At 38.6% G+C, this 12,700-nt stretch overlaps 1 protein-coding gene across 1 annotated transcript; it reads right to left on the minus strand.

Moving 5' to 3' along the window:
• Positions 1-550: 550 nt before the first annotated feature.
• SPTSSB (serine palmitoyltransferase small subunit B) lies at positions 551-9,242 on the minus strand. Its single transcript, XM_070754135.1, has 2 exons — positions 9,189-9,242; positions 551-806 (listed from the first exon to the last, which is right to left on the minus strand). Exon 2 carries the CDS (start codon positions 781-783, stop codon positions 571-573), a length of 213 nt encoding a protein of 70 aa, XP_070610236.1. The 5' UTR covers positions 784-806; positions 9,189-9,242; the 3' UTR covers positions 551-570.
• Between the last annotated feature and the right edge of the window lie 3,458 nt (positions 9,243-12,700).

Here is a 12,700-nt window from a genome sequence, read left to right on the forward strand (position 1 = left end):
CTCCAAACATTTTTAAAAATTTAGCCCAATATTTTTTAGCATCCAGGCATGTTCATCATAGATAATAATAGGATCCATATGCTTTCTTACATTTCCAACAATTCAGTTTCATGTTTGGAAACATCTTAGCTATTCTTGCTGGTGGAAGATGCCACTTATAGAACATCTGGTATTGGTTTTCCTTGTATGCTTTATTCGACTTGCTTTCCAAATTCTTTCCCATTTTTCCAGATCTATATTATAGCCAAAATTGTTTCTTCTAGTGGGGGAGGGGTTCAAAGTGCAAATGTTTGCCTTTGATTGCAAATCTGTCAAGTGTGAATTCAGTTCATGAAGCTAATTCCAGGGACTGGTTAGACTGGAAGTTCTGCAAACATGCATTCCTATGACATAGCTTTTTATTCAAGAGGAGGGGACACTTCATATCCAAATGCAGAATCACATCCAAAAGAAATCTAGGCAGAGCTGAATATAATAGTGTGTAATAATAGTGTGTAATAATAGTATAATATAATAGGAAGAGCATTTCCAGAGAAGGCAAAGTTCTAGAAGATCAAATTTGTTTTCGGTTTAGCTTCCAAAGACTTTGGAGAAAAAATCAAAAGCCAGGGAAACATGGATGGGGATGAAAACGTAGGCGGTGTACACCACCATAGCAACAACAGTAATTAGGATAGTATCGAACATGGATCGTTCCCAAGGCTCCAGCACATAACTACAGGTGACCAGGAGATACTGAAAATGCAGCCAGCAAATGTAATCCTTAATTTTCTTCAGATCCATTGTTGGCTCAAATGTTAGGAAACCTAAGAGAAAACAGACAGTGTAAGAGCCATGGTGAAAAAAAAGAAAACTGATTATCTGGTTTTCAGTGTTCTAAACGAAGAAATATCCTTCACCTGATGTATTGCCAATATAACAGAGCTGCCTTAAATGAACAGACTCACCATAATGCATACTCACCCCTCTCCTAAGTAAGTAAGTAAGTAAGTAAGTAAGTAAGTAAGTAAGTAAGTAAGTAAGTAAGTAAGTAAGTAAGTAAGTAATGGGGAAACTAAACATCTCCCCTGGGCACGTTAATTTATACATGGTATGCTTGTGTGTGTGTTTGCTATTACATGGGGTTTTTCTTAAATCGTTAAATATTTTAATTAATTGGATTGTTGTGACTGTTTTACTTGTTGTGAGCCGCCCCGAGTCTTCGGAGAGGGGCGGCATACAAGTCCAACTAATAAATAAATAAATAAATAAATAAATAAAGTAAGTAAGTAAGTAAGTAAGTAAGTAAGTAAGTAAGTAAGTAAGTAAGTAAGTAAGTAAGTAAGTAAGTAAATAAGTAAATAATTAAATAATTAAATAAATAAATGCATGCATGCATGCATGCATACATACATACATACATCAAGGCAGGAAGTGGATAGAAATCTCTATCTTGAAATCTCAACTATGTGGTACAGCCATTCTTTTCTATTGTGGGAATGGCTGTGCCATAAAACAGCATCTGTCCTGTACCATCACTGATTTTGAAACCCCTATAATCTTTTTCCTCCCAGCAATATTTGGTGAAAGAATAACTGGAAGCATCCAGAGATACTGATCCTGAGCCTCTCCTTCCCTCGGTGGTTTGCACGATGCAAGCTACTGCTGCAATTTAGGCCAGAAGAAACATCACTGATGTAAGGATAAAGCAGGCCCAGCTTCATATGCTGGCCACACCCACAACTGGTTTAGCAAAGGGGGGGGGGAGCATTGGTTGCCGATCAGTTTCCGGGCACAATTCAAGGTGTTGGTAATGACCTATAAAGCCTTACAGGGCATCAGACCAGAATACCTGCGGGACCGCCTTCTGCCACATGAATCCCAGCGGCCAATCAGGTCCCACAGAGTTAGCCTTCTCCAGGTCCCGGCGACTAAACAATGCCGTTTGGCGGGACCCAGGGGAAGAGCCTTCTCTGTGGCAGCCCCCCCACCTTTTTTCTGACTGTAAGACATGAGAATTGTGTGATTGTGCAGTATCAGTTATTATTAATATTTATGGGTTTTAAATTTAGCTTTTTATATAATATTGGATTTGTACTCTGTGTTGGCTTGTCTCGGTTAGGCTATGAAACCTTCGACAACACCGAGCAGAGAATTTTAGCAGAGCGTGGATGTGTGATAAAGCCAAGACACAGACTTAGTTAAATAAGTATTATTTACATATAAACAAAATATAAACAATCTGGAATAAGCACGAAGCAAATACAGAATAATAAGCACTGAGCAATTACAAGATAGAAGCACAAAGCAAAATATAATATAGATAATAAGCACGAAGCTTATACAAGCACGACGCTTAAACACAACTCCCCCTCTCTCAGGCAAAGTGAAAAAGGAAATGACCGAGCAGAATAATGAGCTTTTATAGCTTCAATGAGGAAGTGATGAAACAGCCTTGAATATTAACTCTTCAAGTACAAGTTAACTCTTTAAGTGCACATTAACTCTTTAAGTGACAGTACAGTTTTACAGTAGCAACTGTAATATTTAAAGTGACAGTACAAGTTTGGTACAAGTGTACAATATGCAGTTTACAATGGCAATCCCTAACAACCATGTACCCTGTACTAACACTCTGTATATTGTATTATTGTTGTGAACTGCCCCGAGCAATGTTCCCTCTAATTTTTTTTCAGTGTGGGCGGAAAAGTATAGTGTCTGAGCGGCAGTCCCCTTGGGACTTGTGGGCAATACTTAAATCTTGTTTTAGGCGCCGCAGTTCTAAGCTTTCAAGACCCAGGATAGATAGTCTATTTTCGTAGGGTATTCTATTTCGAGTGGAGGAGTGAAGGGCTCTCTTCTGGTGAAATATCTTTGGACATTTTCGAGAGTGTTGATGTCTGAGATGTGGTATGGGTTCCAGACAGATGAGCTGTATTTGAGAATGGGTCTGGCATAGGTTTTGTAGGCTCTAGTCAGTAGTGTGAGATTGCCAGAGCAGAAGCTACGTAGGATCAGGTTAACAACTCTGGAAGCCTTTTTGGCGATATTGTTGCAGTGGGCTTTAGCACTTAGGTCGTTTGATATTAGTATTCCAAGGTCTTTTACTGAGTGTGGGTTGATTATTTCTTTCAGAGATTTTCAGCGAACAAACTGGTGTTAGAAGTGGGATCCGGATTCGATTGTCTGCTCCCGACAGGAAAGGAGAACAGAAAGAAATGAGAGAAAATTCCCTCGAGAAAATTTTTGTGCACAAACCTTGGTAAATAACTTATAAACGTATTCCCAGAATTGTCAAATCACAGCATTGCAAAAACACCAAAGTCCAGAGGTGGGGTTTCAAGGACTTTGGTGTTTTTGCGATGCTGTGATTTTGCGGAGGCTTCCCTCGCTGGGAAACCCCACCTCCGGATTTCTGTTGCCAGCGAAGCACCCGTTTTTGCAATGCTGGGATTCCCCTGCAGCTTCGCAAAAATACGGAAGTCCGGAGGTGGGGTTTCCCATGGAGGGGAGCCTCAGGGGTATCCCAGCAGCGCAAAAACGGGTGCTTCGGCTGGCAAAAGGGGTGAATTTTGGGCTTGCACGCATTAATCGCTTTTCCATTGATTCCTATAGGAAACATTGTTTCATCTTACAAACTTTTCACCTTACGAACCTCGTCCCGGAACCAATTAAGTTCATAAGACAAGGTATCACTGTAATTTTAAAGACCCTATTCACTTAAATATACATATTATATATATATAATATGCTTGTTTGTATGATTGGTCTCTTAAATTGGGTTTTTTAAGATTATTTTTTAATATTATATTTGTTACATTGTCTTCTTTATTGTTGTTAGCCGCCCCGAGTCTTCAGAGAGGGGCGGCATACAAATCTAATAAATGAATGAATGAATAAATAAATAAATAAATAAATAATATGATTTATTAAGCGGCCTGAGAAAAACGTATAAGAACAACTACCAGCAACAACTGAGAGGGGTGGGGACATGGTCCCTGAGGGTAACCCTGGCTGGGGAAACAATATAGCAGCAGATAGGAAAAGAATGGTTCAAATGAGAGAATGTTTAATTGCAGGAATAAAGATAGCTGTTCCTAAACCCCGTAATATCAAAAGAGCTCATCAAACTACTCAAGACAAAGATAAAAGCCCCATAAAGAGACTTAAAGAAGCTTTCCACAAATATGGAAATATAGACCCAGATGCGGAAGAACACGAAGGAAATGTAAAGGTTCAGTTTGTGGTAAATTCTAGCCTTGACACCTACTCTAAATTGCAGAAGATGAATTAGGGAGCCTTGAGTCTAGATGCCCTTTTGAAGAAAGCACAAGAATATGAAAGCTGAGGTCTAGAAGAAGTTTGGATAGCCCTGCTGCAGGAAACAAATAAACAGAATGAGGCTATGATGAAATAAGCAGAGTAAATTGATTAAGGAGGCAACCTGGCAAAAGTGGGAAAAGGACAATCCTAATGGGGACCCACCTAGTGAGCTGGTGCCTGAAGTCTGTCCCATATGGGAACATAATGTGCCAAAGGATATATAAAAGATGAAAAGAATGAGAGATGCCTTTATGGTAGGAATGAAACAAGCAGGCCCTATGGAAGGAACGTTAGAAAAGTTAGTCATTTGATTTAGGGACCTACTGAAAGTCCAATTGACTTCCTGACTAAAATAAAGGAAGTTTATTGAAACTATCCTAGACTACTGCTCATCTGTCTGGAACCCATACCACATCTCAGACATCAACACTCTTGAAAATGTCCAAAGATATTTCACCAGAAGAGCCCTTCACTCCTCCACTCGCAACAGAATATCCTACGAAAATAGACTAATAATCCTGGGCCTAGAAAGCCTAGAACTGAAAGAAGCCCAGACTGAAAGAAGAAATTTCTAAAAATTTTAAAGTTAAGAAAGCATGAATTGGTAAACCATACTTTTGTCAGTTATTTTAAGCAACCCTTGTATCAGGAAACCTGTACCTCTGTTGAGACTTGTGGTTAAGCAGCTAGAAAGTAAGATAAGGGAGGGGTAGATAGGAAGAAGTTGGAAAGAGTAGGACACATATTGGGAAAATGTGATAAGATATATAAACCTGCATTTCGCTTCTGTATGTGTACATCCCGAAAGGGATGACACCGTGCTTGGCCAACCGCTTGGGCAGTCGACAGATTGCTGCGCCCAAATAAACCTTGTTTCCTTACTCCGAAGCCTTCTTTGGTTGATTATTTCTTTCAGAGATTTTAGACTACCACAAACACCAAAGACTACCACAAACACCAAAGACCCACCTGATATTTATGTTATGTATGTAATTTATTATTTTCAGGCAAAAACACTTGTACCTATCCAATTATTTTAAACTATTGTGAAACTGAAGCCCTCACCTCATTTCACTACCCCACTTCTAACATTCCTCAAAAATATTTTTCTTGGAGCAACACATAAGGGAAAACCTGAAAAACAGCTTCACCTTCCATCAAAAACTGGTTTTTCTAGCTCATTTGATGCTTAGCATATCTAAGATTGGTTCAGTTTATAGAGATAAAGAAACAGGACTTGCTCCCTATGACAAAATAACTGTTACTGTTAGCTTAAATGTAGAAAACCTACTTTGTTTGCAGATGGTCTCAATTTTAGCATCCCCAGCTATTATCTCTGAAATATTCCTGCTAGTCAATATAAACAAAATTATTACATGGTACAACAATCTGGACTGTGTATGTGCATTTTTTTATTTATACTTTTTCAATATTAAGAGTATCCAAAGAGCAAACTGTTAAATACTTTGTTAGAACTGAATATTCTATGTGGTTCAAAATTAATGTCAAATTTAGATAACCTTTGATAAAAAAATGTAGATGTAATTCAAAGAAATGATTCTAATATTCTTAAGCAGCATGTGTTTTTAAAATCCAAACCAACATCAATTGTCTTATGGATGGAACATTGCAATAGTAAAGCTACCAGCTAATTAACATTATCTTAGCTGTTCTCTATGTACATTTAGTTAATTCGACTTCTATGGCGCTCAATCCCAAAGGACTCAGGGCGGCTAATGTACTTGTTTTACAACATTGCCTGGTTGTAAGATCAGTACAACTGGACAATGTATATAGAGAGAATTATGTGAATAGATATTATTGAATTTCTATACTGTTTTTCTTCAAAATAATATAGCCAAGAAGGCTTCAAGAGTTGTAAACCTAATCCTATGTAGCCTCTGCTCTGGCAATCTCACACTACTTACCAGAGCTTACAAAACTTTTGCCAGACCCATCCTAGAATACAGCTCATCTGTTTGGAACCCATATCGCATCTCAGACATTAACACCCTTGAAAATATCCAAAGATACTTCACCAGAAGAGCCCTTCATTCCTCCACTCAAAATAGAATACCCTATGAGACTAGACTTTCAATCCTGGGCCTAGAAAGTTTAGAACTAAGACGCCTTAAACAAGATCTAAGACAAATGAAGATTTTACAACCCCATTAATGCCTTGGAGCAAGTAGAAAAGCAGGGCCTGAACATTGCTATCCCAGAGGCCAAAATGGTTTAAACTTAAAAGAACTCAATAATCCTGTTTTGAGTGATACTTATATGTTACAGAGAATAGGCAACACCTTGGATGTATTTTCACATATTTAGTGCCTTTCTGTTTGTTTGTCTGCCTGCCTGCCTGTCTCTATCCATATATCCATTAATCAACCTGCTACCAATTGACTGCACATTCTATCCCAACAATCTATAATGCTGTGAGCCGCCCCGAGTCTACGGAGAGGGAGGGCATACAAATTAAATAAATAAATAAATAAACAAAAAAAGTTCAACAAATGACCTCCATCCTAGTAGTTGATGAAAACATTTTAAATTGAATGAAAGCATAGCAAATCTTGAATAATGTATCAAAAAGTTATGATGAAAGAAACTTCTTTACAAATTTTTCTACAGTCTGCCTTCTGCAAAAGTATACAATATAAAGAGGTTATGCCTCTTTATACAATGACTGACGTCTTTTTACTAGAAAAAATAATCAGGCAAAGAAATTCATTGATATCCTTCGGTCTTGAAAGACCATGACAGGGGTCCCCAAACTTTTTACACAGGGGGCCAGTTCAGAGGACCAGACTATATAAAAAACTATGAACAAATCCCTATGCACACTGCACATACCTTATTTTAAAGTAAAAAACAAAATTGGGAACGTACTATTTAGAGGGGGGGGAGAGAAGTCTGAAATTCATATATGTTTATGTTTTGTTTTTAATTTTCTTTTGTTAACATCTGATTGGCTATACAAGGTTTTCTTGTTTTATAGAAAAATGTTAAAGAAAGAAGGAAGCACTTTGGCATAATGATTAATAAGTTAGAAATATAATTGGTGTACTTTTTGAAGGAATATTAAGGAGGGAATTTAATTAAAAGAAAAATATGTACTTGGATGACAACATTAGAAAAAAAAACTTTTGCAATTTTTTGGACGGTTGATATTAGTTACTAACAAAATACCACATTTTGTTCATGGAAAATTAGATGGTACACTGTATTGTTTGAATGTATGTTGAGAGAATTTTAAAAAAAAAGCTTAGCCAAAAAAAATTAGCAAAAATTTTTTTTTCTCTCTCTCTCTCTCCCCATCTTTTGCTCTTTTGTTTTTTCTCTCTTGCTCTTTCTTTCTCTTCCTTGTTCTCTCTCTCTCTTGCTGTCTCTCTTTTTCTCACTTCCTCTTTCCTCTTTCTTTCTCTCTTGCTCTGTCTGTTGCTCTCTCGCTTTTTCTCCCTCTCTTGTTCTCTTTCTCTTCCTTTCTTCTCTCTCTCTCTTCATCAGTGGTGGGCACCTGCGCTGCCTCTCTCACCTGCTTCTGAGGCGGTGCCAGAGGAAGAAGAGTGCACTCAGTCGCTCCATTGGTGGCACCGGGACGAATGCTCCCACTGCCAGCCCACCATGTGCCGGGGGGGGAGAGTGAAAGTCTCCACTCAGGGAGCTACCGTGGTCAAGCTGAGCAAGAGGAAAAGGCACGGCGACCACAGTGGTTCCCTGAGTGGAGGCAGAGGCGGTGGCAATAATCTCTGCACTTTCTATGGTCGCCTGGCTGGGATGCCTGGAGGGAAGTGGCAGCTCCCACCCGAGGAACCTGTGGCGCCGGTCACTGGCTTGGCGGGAGGCGCTGGCGGTAGACACAGATGGTGGGAGAAGGAAAAGGAGCCGCGGCCGCCCCCACTCGCTGCAGATGGGCAAGTGCCGAACCTCCTGGTTGTGGCCCCCTGCCCCCCCTCTGGTGGGCTTCAAAACAAGAAAAAACTTTGCTGGCCTCCGCACTTTCCTTGTTTCTCCCCAACCCCAAAACCCTGCTCCTTTGCACGGCCTTGAAAAAGGATGCATCCTGTGCTCCTGTCACTCACCCGCGGGCCAGATAAATGGCCTCAGCAGGCTGCATGCGGCCCGCGGCCCGTAGTTTGGGGACTGCTGGACCATGGTATCATGCTCTGGACTCCCCAGAGCATGAAGCCTAGGTAGGTTAGTCTGGAGGACCTAAGCAGAAGTTCCCCCCTCTCCACGTCTCTGAAAAATCCAATGGAATGGCAAAGGCCAATATGATTGGTTCCAGCTACATTGCAGGAGTTATCAGAATGTGGCTGTACACAGTCACGAATTGCTTCCGGGACTCAAAGTTTACTTCTGAAGCCTTTTCCAATGAGGGATATAGCCACAAGGCAATGGAGATTTGCAGTCAGAGTTTCCTTTCTCCTAGCGGTTGACCACGGTGTCTTTCATGTCTTGCCATAATCTTAGTGTACCATCACTTGCAGAGACCGCCTTCATGACCATTGACCTATTCTAGTAGGTTTCAGCCACACAGTCCGCTGTCTGTCTTCACATGCTCAGGATAGAAAAGTTCCTACCGAAGGCTACTCTCAGCCTGGTTTTGCCAGCCTGTCAAAGCTGTTGCCTGGGGTGTGGCCACTGGAGATGTTACAGCTACTAGGAGCCACAGGTGAGAACTGAGTGACAGGTGGGGACCAAAGGTGAACCAGCTGCCCTAAAAGCTGCCCTAAATGAACTCCCATAAAAGGACATGACATGCCCCTACACCAGATGTGTTACCTCCCCCTGAGCACCCCATACACCCGGGCAAAGAAATACAAATATAAATAATTACACAATTTCACAATTCTTGTTTTGGGGTTGCATTGGTTAGGGAATACCTGGTCAATGTAGGTTGTTTTCAAAATACTTTTTTTGGGTAATTTGCAGTCATTTTCTCTGCTGATAAGGATATATAGAAGTACTGGGCTGTTGTTTTCTTTTTGCCTTGTGAATTTTATTCCTTTTATTCCTTATCTTTCTACATCTGAAAGAAAATGAATCCTGCAAATTAGTCTGCGAAGAGGGGCGGCATACAAATCTAAATAATGAATAAATAAATTATACTATACACACACACAAACACACAATGCGTGTGCGCGCGCGCACACACACACACACACTGATTGCTTGATTCATTTGTTCATTTGCTTAACAAACACAAGCAAATCACATGGTCATTAAGCAAATCCAGTTTTCCCAAAGGATTATTTTTGAAGGGAAACAGTAAAAAAGACAGATGGGCAGTTTAGAAATAAGAAGTATCAATCAATCAATCATAAAGATCACAAATCATGATAATGTAACTGCAGAATGCTGCAACCAGTCATAAATTCAAGCCAGTTGCGAAGGGATCAAATTATAGTCACATGATTGCAGCAATGATGCAATAGTAAATGGGAATAACAGGTTGCAAGTCACTTTTGACAATCCTAATATTGAACCACCTATAAGTGAATGGAGATAAGTCAAGAACAACTTAGAAAGGCAAAACAAATCCATTGCTAGTTCAGGACAAACAATGCAATACAGTGTTCCTTCGCTTTTCACGGGGGATGCGTTCCGAGACCGCCCGCGAAAGTCGAATTTCCGCGAAGTAGAGATGTGGAAGTAAATACACTATTTTTGGCTTTGAACAGTATCACAAACCTTCCCTTAACACTTTAAACCCCTAAATTGCAATTTTCCATTCCCTTAGCAACTATTTAGACGCTCAACATCAACATGTTTATTTATTAAAGTTTATTTAAAAAGATATTTATTAAAAGCAGATGAAAGTTTGGCAATGACATATGACATCATCGGGTGGGAAAAACCGTGGTATAGGGAAAAAACCCGCGAAGTATTTTTTAATTAATATTTTTGAAAAACCGTGGTATAGACTTTTCGCAAAGTTCGAACCCTCGAAAATCGAGGGAACACTGTATAGCTGTTTTTTTTAAAAGACTGTTTTCCCATAATTGAAAGGACCATTCCACTGTCACAAACTCATCCAGTAGTTTGAACTCTGAATAAGAGGTTTAGGGGACCTAGTTTGTCCGGAACCAGGTCGGAACCACTTGGAGGGGTGATGAAGAAGGGAGCCACCATTGGATTTCTTGGGAGGGGTGGCAACTCCCCCCCCCAGTCAACAAGAGCTCCCAACCAGTGGCAGCTGGGAAACTACTCCTTGTCCTCCTAGCTGCAGCAGCCACAAACAGAAGAATTGTTTACTTGAATAGTGAAGTCACCTGGGAAGGAATATATAAGCTTATGTACTGGAGAGGAAAGAAAATAGAGAGCTGGTGAGTGTTTATTGCCAATAGAAGCCTAAAAAGAACTGTTTGGAAACATTTAAAGGGGAACCAAAGGATAGAAAATTTGGAAAGCGGCTATCTAGCCAACTGGGAACTATAGAGAAAATAAAAAAAAGAAAATAGAATTGAAATCTATGCCCATCTTTTAGGGACTCAGAACTTTGCTAAATCCGTGCTGGGTATTTAAAAACTTTGAAAAGAAGATGAAATAAGGATACTTTTTATACAGAATTGTTTAAAAATATATATGGACATTGGAATAGGGAAACAAATTTGGAGAGCACTGAGTGACATCTACTGGTTGGAGGACTTAATATTTTAATGTACTTCTTGACAGCTTTGTTGGCTTTGAATAAGAAAAACTTCTTTGATATTTGCAAAATACAGAACTATGACTAATTTATTATTGTATTAAAAGACAATCTGGATCTACTCAATTTTAATATTGAAAGATTAGAGGGATTTGAAGCTTGAACAATCTAAGTGCTGTAACAGGTAGCATTTCTTTTGAAAGAAGACAACTGAAAAGGCTGTGAAACAATTGTTAGCAGTTGTATCAGTTGCAAAAATGGTGAATCTTGATACCGAGGATATGGAGACAAATGACTATGAAGAATTGATGGCAATTTTGAAAGAGACTTGTTTAGTTATAAAAGGTGTTTGAGAGGATCTGAAAAGAAGCTTTTTGCGACTTGGAATAGACAAAGAAAAGGAAAAAGATCTAGAGGGCAACAATGATAATAAATGAGAAACTAGAGAAAAATAATGACAATAATGATGAGATTAATGAGGAAGAAGACAGGGAAGAAAAGAACAAATTAGAAAAGAGCAATCAGACTGATGAATATACTTGGACTTGCAGTGGCAGAAAAAAAGGCATTCTGAATGGACAAATTGATGAGCATGATGAAATGTATGATGTTTACACTGGATTTTGCAGTAAGAAAAAGAGATGGAAAAATATTGGTATTGGAAGAAACAATTTAAAATAGAAGGGGAAATATAGAGCTGAGATTAAGGAGAGGGAAAGATAGAATTAGGCAAATAAACTTTAAAAAGAGGAAAAAAATTTGGAGGGAAAGAAGCTGAGGTTATAAAAGTAAAAGTAAGAAAAAAAGAGCTTAAGAAAAGGAGAATGGAAAAACTACAGAGAATACAGGCTGAAGGTAGAGGAAGTATATTTCTCTCATCATCTCTTTCATTTTTTAATATTTTAAAGTAGGGGGTATAGGTTAAGACTGAATAAACAATGTGATTATTGAACTGTACTCTTTATTAGGTTGATGTAAAACTGGTTGTATTAAATGAATTATCAGAAGAAAGTATAAATTCTAAAATTATCATTTCTTTATATATGTTTGATATACGATGAGAACACTTTGTAAACATAATGGAAGGAATTTTAGGATTACTGATGTAAAAGTGAACAAGAACAAGAACTATTATCTTGAGTTTTTAAAATAAGCTGAAAAATACAACGTGGATTATTCATTGAGCATTTGGAATTTGTTGTACATTGGGAAAAAGAAAACAAAGATGAGTAATGATACCAGGAAGTGAGGAAGCAATAAGGCCTAGGATTAAGCGGCACAAGAAATAATTAGCTAGTAAAATGAAGCCATAGCAATTTTTCAAGAATAAAAATTGAATTAATGAGTATGTGAGTGTGAGTGTATGGTTTTAAATATATTTTTAGATTATTAATTGGGTTTTCAAATTATTAATATTGGACTTGTGTTTGAATTTGTTTTTGTATTTTGTACTTTTATATATTGTAAGCTGTCCTGAGTCCTTGGAGAGGGGTGGCATATAAGTCCAATCAATCAATCAAACAAACAAACATAATATCAGTCCTCCAAATATAAGTTGAGTGAGGATGAAAGACACTCAGGGAACGTATCAGAGGGAGGAAGAGGAAGTAGAAGGGGAGGGAAAGGAATGGAAAGAAGTAGAATATACAGTGTTCCCTCGATTTTTGCGGGTTCAAACTTCGTGAAAAGTCTATACCATGGTTTTTCAAAAATATTAATTAAAAATACTTCATGGTTTTTTTCCCT

Source organism: Erythrolamprus reginae, chromosome 5 (assembly GCF_031021105.1).
Source record: "Erythrolamprus reginae isolate rEryReg1 chromosome 5, rEryReg1.hap1, whole genome shotgun sequence".
NCBI classification, from domain to species: Eukaryota; Metazoa; Chordata; class Lepidosauria; order Squamata; family Dipsadidae; genus Erythrolamprus; species Erythrolamprus reginae.